The 21,942-nt window shown below is 42.1% G+C and overlaps 1 protein-coding gene and 1 pseudogene across 5 annotated transcripts; both read left to right on the top strand.

Annotated features, from left to right (window-relative positions):
* The first annotated feature begins 1,300 nt into the window (after positions 1–1,300).
* On the top strand, positions 1,301–9,010 carry LOC115150389 (phospholipid phosphatase 5). Of its 5 annotated transcripts, none has more exons than XM_029693632.1 (9): positions 1,301–1,478; positions 2,253–2,431; positions 2,802–2,921; positions 4,053–4,161; positions 4,457–4,547; positions 5,348–5,536; positions 5,729–5,899; positions 8,115–8,301; positions 8,759–9,010. In XM_029693632.1, the coding sequence occupies exons 3-9, from the start codon at positions 2,851–2,853 to the stop codon at positions 8,823–8,825; spliced, it is 885 nt and encodes a 294-aa protein (XP_029549492.1). In that variant the 5' UTR covers positions 1,301–1,478; positions 2,253–2,431; positions 2,802–2,850; the 3' UTR covers positions 8,826–9,010. The 5 variants fall into 5 exon arrangements, with proteins under 5 accessions (XP_029549492.1, XP_029549495.1, XP_029549490.1 ...); XM_029693630.1 differs by having other exon boundaries at positions 1,302–1,595; XM_029693635.1 differs by having other exon boundaries at positions 1,301–1,595; positions 8,115–9,010.
* A 243-nt stretch (positions 9,011–9,253) lies between these two features.
* Positions 9,254–17,606, top strand: LOC115151202 (phospholipase DDHD2-like; annotated as a pseudogene).
* Positions 17,607–21,942: the final 4,336 nt, after the last annotated feature.

Here is a 21,942-nt window from a genome sequence, read left to right as displayed (position 1 = left end):
CCGTAGATACTGATCTTAGGTCAGCATTGCATTTTCCAAACTAATGGTTCAAGTTAGGATTGGGGGAGGGGAAGTTGATCCTAGATCTGTACCTAGGTGAAACTTCACCACAGATAGTGGTTGATACCTTGCATAACCTTTGGGCTTCTGAGTGGCGCAGCCGTCTAAGGCACTGCATCTCAATGCAGTGCCTGGTTTGATCCAGGCTGTATCACAACCAGCTGTGATTGGGAGTCCCATAGGGCGGTGCACAAGTGGCCCAGCGTTGTCTGGGTTAGGGTTTGGCTGGGTTAGGCCGTCATTGTAAATAAGAACTTGTTCTTAACTGACTTGCCTGGTTAAATAAAAAAATAAGTGAGATGCCAGGTTGAGCCTGTTTTACTAGTACTTCAACTGAGAGTTTCAAGTAGTGTTAAATGACATCTGGAATGACATCATATGCCATAGGGGGAGCTACTAGCCTGCAAGAAGATTTCCATAAAACACAGAGTCAATCATGAATTGAAACTACCTTGGCCAACTTCATGGATTCATTTGACTTCAGATTAATTTTCCTACTCCTTTCTGTGCTCTGTATTAGCTGAGATCATTAGGAGGGCCTGATTATTAACATAATAGCCAGATTGGTGTCAGATAACCTGTTCTTATTAACATCACCTGCAAAGCTAACATATGGATTTATTTTAAGATCATCATGCCATGGATCATTTAGCTGTTTGATTTTGAAACACATTGAAAAACACATTCATAAATGAAAAAAAAAAATATATTCTATATTCGTTTGTTGGCCAAACCGTTCAGACGCTACAGACGTTTTCGGGATGTCTCATGGTCTGACAATCACCACTGTAGAACGCCCACCTTCCACCTTCCACCGCAGATGCAGAAGGCCAACAGGCTGTGATAATTGAGACTCAACCCATGCAACAACAACAACAAAAAAACATACAGTAGCCCTATCTCTATCTTAAACTAACGGATTTTGATGGGGATTTTTTTAAATTATGTGACAGATTGTTAATGCCCTCTAGGGCCTCAAACAGTAATTTGTGTAGCCTACATCACACGTTCAAGAAAGACAAATACATTGACATTTATTCCAGAAATCAGAAATTGTCCATTACAAACAATGAAGATTGATACAAAAACGTATGTAGGCTACCTGAAAATGCACCTCTGATTATGCCATTTAATTTCATTTGTGTACCAAATTGGTACAAATCAGGCCTGATGAGGTGTGTAGCCTATTCCTCTAGATGTCACTCTAATGTAGTGACAGGCAAGGATTGTATTGTCTTCCGCATTCAGTCAGTTTCATAATGATCCCTTGCATAGCAGGTCGTACCAGAGTTACCTGGTCGGGCGCAACAATATTAGTGAAACCATGACTACAGTAGTTTGATATGGTTTTTCTTTCCATCTTTTACCGGAACAGTTCAACAGCCGACGAAGATTGGAATACTTTGATGCGCTCAAAGGTCTGTATACTATACCGCGTAAAAACAAGGGAGTGGGGATAGAACCGGGGAATCCTACTGTATCGTGTTTGCGGATGTACAAGCTAGTATCCAGACAGATGTGATTGTGGCATGCTGGTAAGTATCCTATGAACATTACTCTGTAATCCGATGCATAAACCACCGTAACTCATATATTTGGCTGTCCGCCTGAACTTTGAAGAGCCAAATAATTGGATTTTGGCCGAATTACGCAGTTTACTCATACATGCCGTGCTGTATCAGTAGGCTACGTGTCATGTTTACATTGGGTCCTTATACAGCTTTAATGTTCAACTGCTCTCTCTGCCTGTTGCCCAGGGTTATGTTATGCATGGTATAGCATTATTTAGGCCTAATTTAGTAGTCTGCTAATTTGAAGAAAGTGAAGACTGATGCCACTTTGTTTGGTGGTGGTCCTTGCAATCCGGGATCTTTGGAACGTCCCTTTAAAATGGTAAGAGGTTAGGGTAGGGCCGTCCCAAGGAAGCCGGATAACATTGACCGTTTGGTGATAGTGTAACAGTATACCGTCCCTCTCCTCGCCCCAACCTGGGCTTGCACACATCAACAACTGACACCCACGAAGCATCGTTACCCATCGCGCCACAAAAGCCGCAACCCTTGCAGAGCAAGGGGAACAACTACTTCAGGTCTCAGCGAGTGGTCACCCAATTGAACCGCACCACCGCTAACTAACTAGCCATTTTACATCGGTTACACTCACCCCCCTTTTGACCTCCTCCTTTTCCGCAGCAACCAGTGATCCTGGTCACGGCACCAATGTAACAGTATACCTTCCGTCCCAACCTGGGCTTGAACCAGGGACCTTCTGCACACATCAACAACTGACACCCACGAAGCATCGTTACCCATCGCGCCACAAAAGCCACAGCCCTTGCAAAGCAAGGAGAACAACTACTTCAGGTCTCAGAGTGAGTGACTTCACCCGAATGAACCGCTATTCGCGCACACCACCGCTAACTAACTAGCCATTTCACAACGGTTACACTAGCAATGCATGGCGGTGGCTTCAGTAGCTGTTTAACAAATTGAAAACAATGTTTATCCATTGATGCATTTAGGAATGTACTTCTTTGCATCATACAGGCAGCGACATGCCATGATGAGACTCGCTCACTCACTCACTCATTTACTCATTCACTGACTCACTGATAAAATGTCCGTCAGACTTTTAATAACTATGTTGTAGTCTGACAAAATGACTTTCAAAGTTGGGCCCTCCTGAATCATCCAACTCTTCTATAGTTTATGACATGTCTCCATTTTCCTCCTGTCCTTTAGGCCCTAAGCAGAACCCCTGGGCTAGTTTGATGACAAGCTAGGCTAGAAGATGAGGAGGAGTCTAAATGACTGTTTCGTCTTTGACGTATTGACCCGTCTACTGTTGTTTGCAGTGTTCTGGTAAGTTGGCGGTTTTTAATGATGGAGATGGAGTATCAAATATATGATTCACTCTGACCCAAGTGGTCTGGACAACAATCTTGATTAATGTTTTGACCAGGGCCCAGAGTCTTGGAGAATGAACAGAGAGAGGCTGGCTTTTAAATGTACACAGAGAGCTAACATCAATGACATGCATGTCAATCTCTCCTGGGTCAAAGTAGAGGAGAGATTTACTGCATCACTACTGGGTCAAAGTAGAGGAGAGATTGACTGCATCACTACTTGTCTGTGTGAGAGGTATTGACATGCTGATGGCACCGAGCTGTCTTTTCAAACAACTAGCACACAGCTTAGACACCCATGCATACAGTACTCCACAAGACATGCCACCAGGGGTCTCTTCACAGTCCTCAAGTCCAGAACAGACTCCAGGAAACGCACAGTACTACATAGAGCCATGACTACATGGAACTCTATTCCACATCAAGTAACTCATGCAAGCAGTAAATCAGATTTAAAAACAGATAAAAGTACTCCTTATGGAACAATGCGGACTGTGAAGAGACACACATGCATATGCACACACACACATGCACTCTACACACGTATATTGTACTATTGTTGTATGGTGGTACTATACATTTTGTGCTGTAGATATGTAGTGGTGTAATAATGTTAGATGATGTACTGTTACATTTTTTTGTCTGATGTGCATTAATGTGTTTGGACCCCAGGAAGAGTGGCTGCTGCCTTGACAGCAGCTAATGGTGATCACTAATAAATACAAATGTAACAAGTATTTAAGTAGCTTTCTGGCCTTGAGGGTCAGATTGTTGTGAACTCCTCTGAGTATCGTACCGATCTCACTTGTGCACAAGTTCTGCCTATTAAACCTTAGAAAATTTCAGACGTCTTTGCCTTGTCTTTGCATCCATAATTTCCCCACACCTAAGCAAATCAACTATTCCTAATAGTAGGCTTACAGGAACTTTAGATCCATGTGTATAGGTGCTGTTGCCCAGCCTGGTACCAGATCTGTTTGTGCTGTCTTTACAAGTCCTATGACAATCAATCACCATAGGAGTATATTGGAGCTGTTCGCTTATGTAATAATAGAACAGCTGCCAATGATTCTCTCTGTCCTTTTAGTGTGACGGAGGTGCTACCTCCTTTCTCTCGTGAGATCCAGCCAGAGGAGATGTGGCTCTACAAGTTCCACTATGTGGAGAATGACCTCGTTCCTACCAAACTCATGTTTGTAAGTACCAATACTACTAATGACAGTCTGCATAACTAACCTCCATAATAACGTATTTACAACAGCCAGCCAAAGAAAATGAACTTCTTCTCAATGGTCTGGTTCCTAACAGGGTCTCTTCCTCTCCAAGTGGAGTTTTTCCTATTGTCACTGTCACCTTGTAGGCTTGCTCTTTTGGGTCTGCATTTTGTCAAGACAGTCTGGTTTCAATATCAAAATGATTATCAGAACAAATTGGATTGAGTCATTTTCATGCACACATACAACAGTTTTTTCCTTTCCCTCTGTTTTGCAGAGCATAGCACTTTTCATCCCTATGGCTGTCATCATGTTGTTTGCCTTCCTGAACAAGACAGAGAAGAGGGACATTAAGGAGGCCTCTCTGGGTAGGTACAGTGTCACGCTCAGAAACCCCTCCTTTCTGCAAAGTAGCTGCAGGCAAACTCAATGGATTTGGACTCCCCTTTAATGCAAGATAACAGTTTAATTAACTACGGTTGAGGGTAAAGGTTTAACCGGGATGTGGACACGAAACTAGAGTTAGGGTTGTGGTTGAGACTAGGGTTAGGGTAACCTAACATAGCAGGCGTAAAATAAATGCCTAAGCTGCGTTTCTTTCTTTCTGGTCCTGATGAGAAAAAAACAACTGTCAGGGGAGGTTCTCTTCTGCACTGTTTAACCAATCCAGTAAATGTGGAGGAGGAGTTGAGATAGAGCGTCACCTTGTTAACGTCCAAAAGTGGAAGTCGCGTCAAAAGGCACTCTCCATTTCCCCTGAAAACCGGATGTTTCACAAATTATTGACATTTTTAAGAACTAAGATAAGCTTGCTTTTACATGAAAATCTCATATCTACTTTTACTGTAGATAACCCATGAAGATGTTTTGACTCATGATGAGCAACACAGTATGAAGTACAAGACACATTTTTAAAATATATATTTTTAATGAGTGAGGCAGTCCCAATCCTTTCATATCTTATGGGCTAATTTGAAGAGATAGTAAAGTGTTGGAAAGACGGGGGAGATAGGGGAGGGAAAGGGCAGTGGGTCGGAGACGAACAGTGGTCAGTGGCTGTAACCGCTGGACCACATAGGCCAAACAAGAGTCTCTTTCTGCTTGACTTACATGTCAAATATTGTCACGTCATACTACAGAATACGAAAGATGTCTGTCTTCCCTTCAGCTGTGACGTTGACTCTGGTACTCAATGGGGTTTTCACCAATGCTATCAAACTGGCAGTGGGCAGGCCGCGGCCAGATTTCTTCTACCGCTGTTTCCCTGATGGTCAGATGAACACGGAGCTGCGATGCAGTGGAGACCCCGACACCGTGGAGGAGGGGCGGAAGAGCTTCCCTAGCGGACACTCCTCATGTGAGAGCAGACCTAAAGTCCATGCACGCATGCACACACACACTTTACCAGTAACACTCATGACAGCTGGTGCCAGTTGATGACAACTAACGCAACACTTTTATGTCACAAACCGTTCTTTAGGTCAGCTAACTACATTATACTGTACATATCCAAGACCTTGACCTTTCTCTCTATGCGCTGCCTTCTCAGTTGCCTTTGCTGGTCTGGGCTTCACTGCTCTGTATGTGGCGGGGAAGCTGCACTGCTTTAGTCCAGCAGGACGGGGCAAAGCCTGGCGCCTCTGTGCCTTCCTCGCCCCTCTCCTCTTTGCCATCCTCATCGCCATGTCCAGGACCTGCGACTACAAGCATCACTGGCAAGGTAGACAGCTTGATAGCTAACGCTCGGCAGAAACTAAAAGAGTTTTGATTGAAGTGTGGAACTAAAGGGTTTGGTAACAATTGGAACATAAATATACAGTGAGCTCCAAAAGTATTGGGACAGTGACACATTGTTTTTGTTTTGGCTCTGTACTCCAGCTCTTTGGATTTGAAATGATACAATGACTGAGGTAGTGCAGACTGTCAGCTTTAATTTTAGGGTACAGTTTAGGAATTACTTTTTGTACATAGTTCCCCAACAACAAAATGTGTCATTGTCCCAATACTTTTGAAGCTTAATGTGTATATACAGTGCCTTCGGAAAGTATTCAGATCCCTTGACTTTTTCCACATTTTGTTACGTTACAGCCTTATTCTAAAATTGATTAAATCATTTTTTCCCCTCAATCTACACACAATACCCCATAATGACTAAGCAAAAACAGGTTTTTAGAAATGTTTGAAAATGTATCAAAAAAAACACCTGAAATCACATTTACATAAGTATGCAGACCCTTTACTCAGTACTTTAATGAAGCACCTTTGGCAGTGATTACAACCTCGAGTCTTCTTGGGTATGACGCTACAAGCGTGGCACACCTGTATTTAGGGAGTTTCTCCCATTCTTCTCTGCAGATCCTCTCAAGCTCTGTCAGTTTGGATGGGGAGCGTCGCTGCACGGCTATTTTCAGGTCTCTCCAGAGATGGTCGATCGGGTTCAAATCCGGGCTCCGGCTGGGTCCCTCAAGGACATTCAGAGACTTGTCCCGAAGCCACTCCTGTGTTGTCTTGGCTGTGTGCTTAGGGTTGTTGTCCTGTTGGAAGGTAAACCTTCACCCCATTCTGAGGTCCTGAGCGCTCTGGAGCAGGTTTTCATAAAGCATCTCTCTCTCTACTTTTCTCTGTTCATCTTTCCCTTGATCCTCACTAGTCTCCCAGTCCCTGCCTTTGAAAAACATCCCCACAGCATGATGCTGCCATGCTTCACCGAAGGGACAGTGCCAGGTTTCCTCCGGACCCAATGCTTGGCATTCAGGCCAAAGAGTTCAATCTTGGTTTCATCAGACCAGAGAATCTTGTTTCTCATGGTTTGAGAGTCCTTTATGTGCCTTTTGGCAAACTCCAAGCGTCCTGTCATGTGCCATTTACTGAGGAGTGGCTTCCGTCTGGCCACTCTATCATAAAGACCTGATTGCGGGAGTGCTGCAGAGATGGTTGTCCTTCTGGAAGGTTCTCCCATTTCCACAGAGGAACTCTGGAGCGCTGTCAGAGTGACCTCCCTGACCAAGGCCCTTTTCCCCCGTTTGCTCAGTTTGGCTGGGCGGCCAGCTCTAGGAAGAATCTTGGTGGTTCCAAACTTCTTCCATTTAAAAATGATGGAGGCCACTGTGTTCTTGGGCACCTTCAATGCTGAAGCAATTTTTTGGTACCCTTCCCCAGATCTGTGCCTTGACACAATCTTGTCTCGGAGCTCTACAGACAATTCCTTAGACCTCATGGCTTGGTTTTTGCTCTGACATGCACTGTCAACTGTGGGACCTTTTTATATAGACAGGTGTGTGCATTTCCAAATGATGTCCAATCAATGTAATTTATCACAGGTGGACTCCAATCAAGTTGTAGAAACATCTCAAAGATGATTAATGGAAACAGGATGCACCTGAGCTTCATTTCGAGTCTCATAGCAAAGGGTCTGAATACTTATGTAAATAAGGTATTTCTGTTTTTAATTTTTTATAAATTAGCTAACTTTTCTAAAAACCTGTTTTCGCTTTGTCATTATGGGGTATTGTGTCGAGATTTATGCACTGTATATGTCACAGAGTTGCATCATGTACGTTTGTGTACAACCCTTATTACCCCTTCTTGATAATTAGTAGTAATAATAATATTATCTCATGTTACAGTAGAAGGTTGACCCTGTTACATTCTCACTGTAATGGGCATATTGATAAAGTGTTGCCTTATCCCGCATGGCGACTGGCTTTGCTTTGACCTTCAGGCTTTGTCATTGGCTTTCACAAGCCCTGATCGACTTTTGATGTCTTTATTTTCAAAATAATGCCCACCACTATCAACACAACCCCTGTTTCAAGTGTGACAAATTACAATTATATTGGCTGGTTACAGATTATTCATTAATGAACTTCACATTGCGCTAAATTGCTGAAATATAAATGTAAACTGAACATAATTATAATATTTTTGTTCTCCAGATGTCCTGGTGGGCTCTCTGCTGGGGTTGGTGTTTGCCTGTCTGGGCTACTGGCAGCACTACCCGTCTCTCAGTGACTCAGACAGCCACAGGCCCCTGCTGCACAGGGAAGTAGTCCCGGCAGCACAGGAGCGCAAGCAGCAGGAGCAGCAGGCCCAGCAGGCCAACTCAGGATACCTTCTGCCTCTGTAAGGAGCCCCAGGCCTGCTTCTATACTGCGTGCATCCCCATAATCTCTCCTTCTTCCTGTAGTGTGCACTCGTGTAATAATCCCCACAAATGTAAAAGCATTGGATTGGTGTATGTGTTTCAAATCCATGAAGGGAAGTGAACAAGTGCACACTTTGGGAGAAAGGAGAGGTTATTGGGACGCAACCTCTCATTTTACTTTCAAATCATGATTAATAAGATTATATGGACAGGGGGGACCTGATCCTAGACCATCAGCCTTATGATTGCAGATCCAGACCTCCACTGTCGAAAAACAAACAACTTTAGTTGGAGAGGAGCGGTACCAAATAGTCTGCTCCTCACTCAATCAGTGCTGTCTGTTGGTCTATTCCAAGAAGATAAACAGTACTACTGTAAAAACAGGGTTGCATTCCCAGGCTGTCATGCTAATATCAATGTTTCTAATCTTTGAAGGACCAATTATATAGAAGTGAAAGGACCTCCACGGTTACGTTGGATCACAAGTAAGGGAACATGCTAGCACTCTCGGTTTTACAAATCTAAGAGTAATCCAAATCGAATGAGAAAATTCATGAATCATATGGAGTCTTTCTTGATCACTTAAGATGCCAAAATTGGATGTCTCCTTTTTTAATGCACTTACAAATACTGTATGTATAGTACGTTGTTTACAATACTGTGCCAATAAAGTTTGTTACCAGGGAATGTACGGATTCAGCAGACTTTCTTTACATTGTCAAATGTCAATATGGTTTTCTACAGTTTCTGTTAAGTAGGGAACTTCACCCATGCTTTCGCTGAAGCCAGTCGTCCATGTGGTTTATGTTCTACAGCACAGTATGTTAACAGCACAGGAGGGTGGTGGCACCTTAATTGGGGAGGATGGGCTTGTGGTAATGGCTGGAGCGGAATTGGTGGAATGGTGTCAAACATGTTTTCAATGTATTTGATGTCATTCCATTAGTGCCGTTCCAGCTATTATTATGAGCCAGCCTCCACTAGTTAACAGCTGGAACATTGTGTCTTATGTAGGAGAAGCAGAACACAGACTGACATCTAGCCTATTCAGTTGCCAAGTAGCCTTTACACTTCAGTCTGTTCTAGATCTGTTGAGATAGCAGTGTAGATATGGACTGACTGAATTGTCAAGGCTGACATTTTTGCTTAACCCCCCCCACTAAATATAATTAAACAATAGTCGTAAAGCTTTGCAGATGTTCCCATTCCCCACTCAATGCTTGGAATCCTATTAGCTAAGTATTATTATTATTGAGTTAAGATTTTTGTAATTTCTGTAGGATTTTGCCAGTGATTTATAGCCTACAGGTTTACTGTTGTGTTGCTACACATCTCTCTATCGTCATGGGAATTGACCTTTGATCCTACTACTGAATCACTAAACCTGTGATGTCATTCAGAACATATGAGTGTTGGGACCTGCTTGCGACAAGTAAAGTGTATCAGAGGAAAGTCCACCCTGTTGGAAACCTCAACAAACCTTTGTGTCTTTTTGCGTTTAACAATATCTAAATGGTTTGGGATTTTTATATATTATAAGGAAGACTATTTGCAACTTTCAACAGAGAGAGAGATCCTAGAGATCCACTCAGGAGGAACTGCCATATTTCATAGAGACATACTATAACATTAGCTGTACATTGAAGGTATGTAGCTATTTATGATGTCTGCTCTCTACTTCAAAGAATGTTAGTTGTAATAGTATAAGTGATGAATTACTATATTCACTCCCAGCACCATGGTTAAGTGTCAAGTTCCAAGGTAAACAAACCTTCCCATTATGTTGTGAGATGGTATGCACAATATATCCATAGATACTAAAGATCCAGATGTCAGTTCCTCTATAGCATCTAAAACAATGATATTTTCCCTGAACCCTAGCACCAGATGAATGTGTAAATATTAGAATTCTGTTTGTGCCTCACAGGTAGCATGTTAAAGCTTACTGGGTGACCAACCTGAGCCTATCAAATTACACCTCTGTCTTCATACAGTAGCCAGACAGTAGGTGAGCTTGTTTTTCATTTATTCATGTCGTTCTGTTCTTTAAAAGCAGACAAAAAATATGGAAGTCCCCTATGGGGAAAATCTAAGAAATCTATTTAATTATTTTATATTATTTTCTGTCCTACTCTATTCTAATATATTCTATTTACTCCCACTCTCACATAGATCAGTGAAGCTATCTGCCATGGAAGGTGTGACAGGTGTATATGAGCCGGTGCAGCACCATTGGTTCCACTGCCAGAATCCAGTGGACTGTAGAAGCTCCTGGATCCCATTCAGCAGAGAGGATTCTCTACGGCTGGAGGAGACACACAAACATGGCATGAGACTATTCATCACACTTTTACAAATACACATTTAATACAATACACATTACACTAATACACATGTAATACACATTAAATGTTCATGAATAAGTTTATTTATACAGAGGGAAATCATTTAAAATGTCAAGTATACAGTTAAAAACATACCGGTATACAGTTAAAGACATTGTTCTTGTATTGTTACCCCTCTATACCGCAATGTATGTGATGTAGTACCCCGAAACAAGAATATAACTCAATCCTACTTCTGAGTGAACCATTGTTCATGCAATAGAGCCTTATTAAGATAATGGTAGCACTTTACATTAGAGCATGGAATAAAGTGGTAATAGCCTGGTAGTAGAATGGTAACACATTGTAGTTACTCACAATTTTGAGTTGAATTGAATGTAAATATTATTTGTCCCGATAACCCTTAATTCCAGTTGAATGAAGTGATCCCTGATGATAACAGCAATGATAAAGATGATTATAATGATATCCTCATAATTGTTGGTTTGCTCCTAACAGGGGAGACCAGTGGGCAGGGAGAAGTGGAGGTGGTGGTAGCCACAGAAGGGAGGCGTTTCGACGTGAGGCTGAAGGAGAGGAGGTGCTTTGCGGTGTACTGGGAGCAGCCCCCCTTGGAGGTAAGGCGCTGCTCCTGGTTCCACAAAGGAGACAAGGACATCTCCTACACCCCTTACCCAGAGGACACCAGCCTAGTCCTGGATGTAGGACACAGTCTTTAATGGCACCCTGGTGCCTATATAGTACACAGGGCCCTGGTCAAAAGTAATGCTCTACTGTATATAGGGAATAGGGTGCCATATCAGATGCACACGTCATTACAAAGTGATATATCTTCCCTGTTACCTTGCTGTTTATCTTAGTACCGTAGTATTGTGGGGCCAGTATTTACTTATTTCTACAGTCTGAAGAGGTATACTGCAGATTGGTAATGACCTTGTTAGTTAATCTGTCAATTTATTGAACCTTGATAACATTGTCAATAACATAGTATGACTGACTGGATTTCAACCCGAGTCAACTGCACGCACCAAGACTTGCGCTAACTACCCGAGCTAATGCCTGGAGGGCAGGAGACGTGGGTTCGAACCCCAGTCCGTTACATTTGTATCACTGTATTCAGGAGGCCTACATGATGGCAGTGAAGCTGAATGACTGGAAGAAGAAGAAGATAGACTTCCCCACTGGAGAAACGGTGGTGTTGCACAGCCCTACGGTATGACTCCCCATTCATAATTACAATTAGCCCCCTGTAGTATACTGTTTGTCTGTAAAGACCAGGTCAATATTGCGCTGTAAAATAGAACTTATGCAACTCAAGAGTTTATAGACCTTGCTCTGTCTCTGATAGCTTATGACACAGCAACAGACAATCCCCTTGAAGGACTGGATAAGCCTCCCCTCTGAGCAGAGTCAACCCAGGACGGTCAAGAGGGGGCTGGAGGGTATTAGAGTAGAGTTACCTGAAGGTAAGCCCTCAAATGTATGAGCCAGGCCTCCCCTCTTCACTGAGGGCTTTAATTTCTACAGCTCCGTGTAAGATGGTCGCTCCTGTACTGTACTACCATGTGTATTAAATGCCAACAGTACTGGTAATTGGCCAGAACAACAGATACTGCATTGTGTACGGATATCTCAGGTTTTTAGAACCTCTAATTCATTCGAGGAGAATTTACAGTACATGTTGATAATTACATGACAAATGACAATTCCTTACACAGTATACAGTGTATTCAGAAAGTATTCAGACCCCCTGACTTTTTCCACATTTTGTTACGTTACAACCTTATTCTAAAATTGATTAAAATGTTGTTGTTTTTCTTATCAATCAATCTACACACGATACATCATAATGACAAAGCAATAACAGGTTTTTAGAAATGTTAGTGTAGAAAAAAAAAATGTATGAAATGAATTGAAATGGATGCATTCACTACTGTAAGTCGCTCTGGATAAGAGCGTCTGCTAAATGACTAAAATGTAAATGTATAAAAAAAACAATTTTTCACATTTACATAAGTATTCAGACCCTTTACTCAGTACTTTGTTGAAGCACCTTTGGCAGCGATTACAGCCTCAAGTCTTCTTGGGTATGACGCTACAAGCTTGGCACACCTGTATTTGGGGAGTTTCTCAAATTCCTCTCTGCAGATCCTCGCAAGCTCTGTCAGGTTGGATGCGGAGCGTTGCTGCAAGGCTATTTTCAGGTCTCTCCAGAGATGTTCGATCGGGTTCAAGTCCGGGCTCTGGCTGGGCCACTCAAGGACATTCAGAGACTTGTCATGAAGCCACTCCTGCGTTGTCTTGGCTGTGTGCTTAGGGTTGTTGTCCTGTTGAAAGGTGAACCTTTGCCCCAGTCTGAGGTCCTGAGCGCTCTGGAGCAGGTTTTCATCAAGGATCTCTCTGGACTTTGCTCCGTTCATCTTTCCCTCAACCCTGACTAGTCTCCCAGTCCCTGCCTTTGAAAAACATCCCCACAGCATGATGCTGCCACCACCATGCTTCACGGTAGGGATGGTGCCAGGAATCTTGTTTCTCATGGTCCGAGAGTCTTTAGGTGCCTTTTGGCAAACTCCAAGTGGGCTGTCATGTGCCTTTTACTGAGGAGTGGCTTCCGTATGGCCACTCTACCAGAAAGGCCTGATTGGTGGAGTGCTGCAGAGATGTTTGTCCTTCTGGATGGTTCTCCCATCTCCACAGAGGAACTCTAGAGCTCTGTCAGAGTGACCATAGGGTTCTTGGTCACCTCCCTGATCAAGGCCCTTCTCCTCTGATTGCTCAGAGGAGAAGGGCTCCTCTGATTGCCCAGGCGGCCAACTCTAGGAAGGGTTTTGGTGGTTCCAAATTTCTTCCATTTAAGAGTGATGGAGGCCACTGTGTTCTTGGGGAGCTTCAATGCTGCAGACATTTACCCTTCCCCAGATCTGTGCCTCAACTCAATTCTGTCTCAGAGCTCTACGGACAATTCCTTCGACCTCATGGCTTGGTTTTTGCTCTGACATGCACTGTCAACTGTGGGACCTTATATAGACAGGTGTGTGTCTTTCCAAATCATGTCCAATCAATGGAATTTACCACAGGTGGATTCCAATTATTTAATATCCACCTGAGCTCAATTTCCAGTCTCATAGCAAAGGGTCTGAATACTTACGTAAATAAGGTATTTCTGTTTTTTATTTGTATTACATTTGCAAAAAGAGGTATTGTGTGTAGATTGCTTGGGAAAATGTAATATTTAATCCATTTTAGAATAAGGCTGTAACGTAACAAAATGTGGAAAAAGTCAAGGGGTCTGAATACTTTCCGAAGGCCCAGTACATTATTTGTGTTGTTGGTTTTTCAGGAGAACCTGACCAAGTGGACCACCTTGTGTTCATGGTGCATGGCATTGGACCAACCTGTGACATCCAGCTGCGTGGGGTCATTCAGTGTGGTGTGTAGAACTTTTGATCCTTAACCCTTTACCGGCCTTCAGATTGTTTCATAGAAATACAGCTAAATTAATGAATGCCCTCCCTTCTCTCTTTTGTCCCTCTCTCCCCCATGTAGTGAATGATTTCCGGGGTGCCTCTCTCAGCCTACTGAGCAGTCACTTCAAGCAGAGTCAAGATAGGACCCGCATGGGCCGTGTTGAGTTCCTGCCAGTCGACTGGCACCGGGTGCTACATGGTGATGCCACTGGGGTGGACGAGTAAGGCCTTGGAGACACACACTCTCTCTCGCGCTCATTCTCTCTTTCTCTCTCTCTTCTTTTCTCTCTCTCTTAAAAACACACTTTGACACTCATCCACCCTCCATACAGCGATATCCAGAGAATCACCCTGCCCAGCATCAGTTGTCTGCGTCAGTTCAGCAACAGCACGGTGTTGGACCTGTTCTTCTACAACAGCCCCACATACTGCCAGACCATCATAGACACTGTGGCCTCAGAGATCAACCGCCTCCACCAAGTCTTCCTCCAGCGACACCCACAATTCACTGGGGCAGTGTCACTGGCTGGACACAGTCTGGGTCAGTACCTCATGGACCTCTCCTAACGTTTTACAGCCCCTCCTAACTTTTTCCTCTCTCTCTCTCTCTATTTAGTCTTTATTTAGACAAGGCTAGAATTGATAACCATTATAGTAAGTTGTATTCTTTATTTATATGACTTTTCTAGGTTCTCTGATCCTCTTTGACCTTCTGACAAATCAAGAAAGAAGGAACACAGATGAAAATGGAGTAAGTAACAGGTTACTGCCAAAATGTACAACTCCATTTTGGTCATGGCCACAACCACCAGCATTTTTATTCTTATTAGCTTGATGTTAATCCTATATGTCTTGTGCTTCAGAGTAGCGTCAGCAGTCCAATTGAAGCAACCCCATTAGACTGAGAGCTTTGAGGACACACTTAGGAACTTTGGATTGGGCAAGTATGTCCAAATGCTTACAAAGGAGCAGATGGACTTAGAATCACTGGTAAGCATGTGCGTGTGTGTATGCATATGTGTCTGTGTGTATGTTTGTGTGTGTGACTGTCTAACGACTGTTTGTGTCCTCTATCTATTCACTAGGGGCTGTGTTCAGAGACATTCTTCAAGGACTTGGGAATACCCCTGGGGCCTCGCAAGAAGATCATGTACTTGTTGAAGAGATGGAGAGGGGTATATGACCTATCTCTCATTCACATCCAAATGGATTCAGTCATTGCACATAAACACCATGTGAAATCTTTCCCCAGTGTTCAAAATCTTTGATCTAACATTCCAGTCTATTGGATCCATTGTGCATAGCTTCCTGTCTGTCTCGGCCATGACAATATTCCATCCTAACTGTTTGTAAAAGGCTGGAAGCTGGAAGTAGCAGCCTGATAGTTTCAGGCTGTGTCCCAAAAAATACAATTTTCCTTACATAGGGCACTACTTGGGTCCTGATCAAAAGAAGTGCACTATGTAGGGAATAGGATGCCATTTGTGATGTAGACTCATTGTTGAGATTGTTATTGGAGCTCCTCTCTCTCTCGCTCTCTCCTTTGGCCCAGCAGCAGGAATCCAGGACAGGAACTTCACACCCAGTTCCTGGCATCCCCGGCATTGCCGGTGTGTATTCCCATGTCCAAGAACACCCGACCCTCTTTTCAGGCACCCCCTCCACCAGCCCAGTGGATTACAAGTACTTTGACGTTGGCATTGGCCAGGTAAACAAACAACAGTGACAGCATTCTGTTACATGTACACAGGAATTTTCTCTGTCTCCCTCCCTGTCCTCCAATCACAATGATGGAATCTCTTAATAGTGTCTTAACGCAGTTAGCATGAGGCCCAACTAATACAACTGAAAATCTACTTCAATGAAATGTTTAATTTCATTTGAAAATGTTGCTACATTTTGATATCCATCCTTAGTTACAGAAAATGCTGAATTTACATATGGCGCATACTGAATTACTATTAACCCCTTCCTTTCCTTCCCAGGTGTCCATCGTGTACCCTCAGCTGGCCTTCCAGCCACAGGCCTTCTTTGCCTTGGGCTCTCCTATAGGAATGTTCCTCACTGTGCGCGGCCTGAAGAGGATCGACCCCAAATACAGCCTCCCCACCTGCAAAAGCTTCTACAACATCTTCCATCCAGTATGTTTATGGATCATACGTTATGAATATTTAATGGGGCTGAAATTCATCTAAGTCATGAATATTCATAACGACCTGACTATGTGTTCATCCTCGATGCAGTTTGACCCGGTGGCCTGTAGGATTGAGCCCATGGTGGTGTTTCCAGAGGTGGACTTGCCCCCATACTGATCCCACAACACAAGGGCAGGAAGAGGATGCATCTTGGTGAGACCTGAGACATAAAGCTTTGATCTGGACGTTACAGAAACATTTCAAGAAATATGTCATGAGCTTTTTGTTAGGACCCTTAGGGAGCATTGCTAAAGCTCTGACCTGTCTGATAATGTACAAACACTGCCCTTCAATGAAGACATTGTTTTTATCCAGTGACAGTGTGAAAACTTTCCTCCGCCATCCCATGCAGTGACCCTGTGTTGATATTGTGTCCCTCAGAGCTGAAAGACAGTTTGAAGCGAGTCAGCTCAGATCTACTGCTCTTCATCAGTACTGTCCGTGGTGTGTGGCAGACCCTCACCATGCTACCTGTCAACACACTACCCCTGGTGGCCGGGGTAGGAACCACAGCTGCACTGCCACCTCAGGAGTCAGAAGGTGAGAGACCAGTGTGTAAGTCATTTCATTCATTTCATTCATTCATTCATTAGAAACCATGTGTAATGTTTTGACATACATGCATTACTTTAATGGCACTGTTTTTATTGTAGTAATTATAGTGTAACTACACAGGTACCCTTTAAGAGCAACGTAATGTAACATGATGTAAATATGGTTACATTTATGTGTAATATGTTCTTTGTGTGACATGTTTTTTGTATGTACTATGTGTATTTTTATCATGTTACCCCTGTCTGCAACCAAATTTCCCTCTGGGGACAATAAACTTTGAACTGTGTTACCTGAATGTTCCCTCAATACTCTTTTCCAGGTAGTGGGGCCCCAAATGGTACAGTCTCACCTACAGAGATGAGGAATATCAGTGTTGGAATGTTGAATGGCGGACGTCGGTTTGATTACGTCTTTCAGGAGAAACCCCTAGAGAGCTTCGACGAGTATCTGTTTGCCATTCAGAGCCATCTCTGCTACTGGTAAGAACAACTGAGTAAGGGTTGGTATCTTACATGTTTTCTTTAGCTTTCTGCGGTATCTCGTGTTTTCTTTTGTGTTTCAGGGATTCCGAGGATACTGTGAAGCATGCTACAGTATGCATCACATTTGTTTGATTTCATTATAAAAAATGGTTTCGTGTATTGAGGCTTTTGTTAAATGCACTTTAAATAAATTGTGATTTGATGCACCGTTTGCATTAGAATGCATTTTAAATGTACTTTGATTATGGGCTCATTGTAGTTTGTTTACAAACATGGAAAATGTGACTAACTTTTCATTAAATGTGTTATTCTCATTATTCACACTTTTAAAAAAAGTATATAGGCGTATACAGCAATTTAGCACCATATGTAAGTGTGTGTGTGTGTGTGTGTGTGTGTGCCTGCCTGCCTGCCTGCGTATATATACAGTATATATACAGCACCAGTCATAAGTTTGGACACAGCTACTCATTCAAGGGTTTTTCTTTATTTTTCTATTTTCTACGGTGTAGAATAATAGGGAAGACATCACAACTATGAAATAACACATATGGAATCATGTAGTAACCAAAAAAGTGTTAAACAAATCAAAATATATTTTAGATTTTAGATTCTTCAAAGTAGCCACCCTTTAACTTGATGACAGCTTTGCACACTCTTGGCATTATCTCAACCAGCTTCATGAAGTAGTCACCTGGAATGCATTTCAATTAACAGGTGTACATTTGTGGAATTTCATTCCTTCTTAATGCGTTTGAGCCAATCAGTTGTGTTGTGACAAGGTAAGGGTGGTATACAGAAGATAGCCCTATTTGGTAAAAGCCCTAGTCCATATTATGTCAAGAACAGCTCAAATAAGCAAAGAGAATCAGCAGTCCATCATTACTTTAAGACATGAAGGTCAGTCAATTCAGAAAATTTCAAGAACCGTTCAAGTTTCTTCAAGTGCAGTCGCAAAAACCATCAAGGACTATGATGAAACTGGCTCTCATGAGGACTGCTGTAACGTCTGCTTCCAACTCACACCCTGAAACACCTAGATCCCCTGAACGCAGCTCACTCTCCAGATCCCAATCACCTGAATGTCATTATCACACACTATTTAGTTCAGTTCTTTGCACCCCATCACTGTGTGGTATTGTTTGTTTTGTGACACAAGTCTTTCGGAACTTTGTTTTTCCCCATGATTTACACCTCCTGTGTATGATAGTTTTTGCCTGCCTCACTAATGACGCCTTTTGCTTATTCCCTGCCTGTACTTTAGCCTATCAGATTTCCTGTTATCTACCTATTGCCTGATCTCTCAGACTACATTACTAGGCTTTTCCCTGCCTGTATTGTTGCTCTTTTGGACCCCCTGTGTATGACTTTCTGCCTGCCCCTGGACCCAGCTACCTGCCTCCTCCTGTGGTCCTTTATAATAAACACCTGCTGCGCCCTGCGTTGAAACCAGCTCTCTGTCTCCCCTCGTGTTCATTACAACCGCCAAAGGAAAGGAAGACCCAGAGTTACCTCTGCTGCAGATGATAAGTTCATTAGAGTTACCAGCTGCAGAAATTGCAGCCCAAATAAATGCTTCACAGAGTTCAAGTAACAGACACATCTCAACATCATCTGTTCAGAGGAGACTGTGTGAATCAGGCCTTCATGGTCAAATTGCTGCAAAGAAACCACTACTAAAGGACACCAATAAGAAGAAGAGACTTGCTTGGGCCAGGAAACACGAGCAATGGACATTAGACTGGTGTAAACCTGTCCTTTGGTCTGATGAGTCCACATTTTTTATTTTTGGTTCCAACTGCCTTGTCTTGGGAGACACAGAGTAGGTGAACGGATGATCCCTGCATGTGGGGTTCCCACTGTGAAGCATGGAGGAGGAGGTGTGATGGTGTGGGGGTGCTTTTCTGGTGACACTGTCAGTGATTTATTTAGAATTGGTTGAGAGAATGCAGAGTGTGCAAAGCTGTCAAGGCAAAGGGTGGCTACTTTGAAGAATCTAAAATATATTTAGATTTGTTTAGCACTTTTTTTGGTTACTACATGATTCCATATGAGTTATTTCATAGTTGTGATGTCTTCACTATTATTCTACAATGTAGAAAATTGTTTAAAAAAAAAGAAAAACCTTTGAATGAGTAGGTGTGCCCAAACTTTTGACTGGTACTGTGTGTGTGTGTATATATATATATATATATATATATATATATATATATATATATATATATATATATATATATATATATATACTTTTAGTAAATGATGAATAACACGTTTAGCCTGCAAGGATTTGACTGTCTGCAGCAGCCAATAATAGGCTTATCAAATTACTACAGTAGACTTCATGCCACTCTGTCGCCTATTTAGCCTTTTACTCCAAAGAGAGGTGAACATTGTGTTCGTATTTGTAAGATACATTTCGTACATTAACTGTTTCTTTAAGTCACATTCCTGGCATATTGGACCCGGAAAGTTAATTTCCCATTTATCCGCGTGTAATATACACCATATATTACAAACAGGAGTTCTCTTAGAAGAACGCGCATTGGGACTGCCGCTCACATCGTGCTCTGCAAGGAACGTTTTCCTAGTGAAGAAAATAACTTCATAACACCATCTTTGACTTTTCTTGAAAATTGGATAGCTGATTTATCCGGAAAGTTCACTGGAAAAGTAGGACATTTAACTTTTGGACTGTAGACTATAATTGCCAGTTCTGTGTTGACTGTTCTTGCCTGTAAAAAAATGTTTTACATGTTTTATTAGTCGTATGTACGGGATATGCATCATATACATCGTCAAACGAAATGCTTACTTGCAGATTCCTTCTCGACAACGCAGTTATTTAAAAAAAAATTGTAAGATGAGGTTATTAATTTGGAATTTTAATTATATTACATTTTAAAGTAGAGTTTTGTTTTAAAAAGTGATTCTGAACTCACATCATAGGCGTATGTTATTATGGCCATAGAATTAGGAATTAGAACAGGATGTCTATGATTTTGGCAATGTATTGGTTGAAGAAGAAACATGCATGTTAAAAGTCACACTCTAGCCTATGTGTAGACACCAAAGACTGTAGCCTATCATCATCACAATATCTGTATTTAAAGAGTAACATTCCATGAGAGTAATTACTTTTTAAAACATGATTTGAAGCCATAGTTTCATCTGTTCACCAAGTTTCCTGTGAATGAAACTTGGATTAACACAGGTCCTATAGTTTATTGGTTATGATGATAGATATAGTGTTGTATTAATTTCATAACGGCAGGCTATTATGACTATGTGAAGTCAGTTAGCATAAGATCACACCATTAGGCTAGTCTTGACTGTTAATCTGTTGTGTCATGATTATAACACTTTTATGTAGACCTTATGACAGAGTTCAAGTAAAGTGTAACCACATAGGGGACTCAATGGAGCAAATGCATCCCATGACCTTTTCACATGCCTATATATTTTTCTATAATATATAGGCTAGTGTTAGGGTTAGTCCTCAAGGAAGGAGATTCTATGAGAGGAAAATATTTTCTACTACTGAATTATCTTTCTTTGTAGTTTATCCATTCTACTTGAATGTAATTCCTCATTTACCAATGCTCTCCATTATCTGTCTGGACAGGGGGTTTCTAGCAAGAGAGGATTACTATTAAAGCGTTCATTTTTCTTACAGTGTGGGAGTGTGGCAAAGTTATACACTTTTTTATAAGCTCTAGGAAACATCCAGCTGAGGTAACACCACAGCCAGTGTCTTTGATTTACATTTTAGTCATTTAGCAGACGCTCTTATCCAGAGCGACTTACAGTAGTGAATGCATACATTTCAATTCATTTCATACATTTTTTTTTTTTTTTCGTACTGGCCCCCCGTGGGAATCGAACCCACAACCCTAGCGTTGCAAACACCATTGCAAACACCATGCTCTACCACAGGGAGGCTGATCTTGTGTGAGCACTACTAGTTTATACATGTTCATGCCTCTAAGCCTGTTGTTTACAGCTTGACTTTTCTACCTCATCTTTGTGATGTGTTCATGTTTAAGACTTATTAAACCACAGGATACTTTATCCATGCACTGATTAACCAAAAGGCCTTCCCTTATTTGGATGAAAATTGGAAAGTTGTAAAATAAAAATGTCTGAACCCGGTTTTTGTGAGGGCTGCCCATTATTTACAAAACACTGTTAGTTCATGTTTGAGTACAACAGCTTGGGCTTCTGCGGTGCGAGTTTGATTGAATTCTAGGCTAACAGGCAGGCTACACAGCTTCTAGTAAACCTGCTAGTAAAGAAAAGCCATCTGACTGAATGTAAGGTGAGGCAACTTGAGGTTCTCTGAAGTAGGGGGCCTAGTGAGAGGACTGGAGAATAGAGTGACAATTGCAGACTATGTAAAGTATGTAGAGGGGTTTTAAACCTCACCTTTGAGTATACACACACGCACACACACAGGCACGCACACACATACACACAACAGTGCATTTGCCTTTCTCACAATGTGATTCTCACATTGATTGATTGATCAATCGATTGATTGTGGTTGTTGTCCAACAAGAGGAAATTCTTTCCACAGAT

This window comes from Salmo trutta, chromosome 16, assembly GCF_901001165.1.
Source record: "Salmo trutta chromosome 16, fSalTru1.1, whole genome shotgun sequence".
Taxonomy (NCBI): domain Eukaryota; kingdom Metazoa; phylum Chordata; class Actinopteri; order Salmoniformes; family Salmonidae; genus Salmo; species Salmo trutta.
This window is presented reverse-complemented; position numbering and strand designations above follow the sequence as displayed.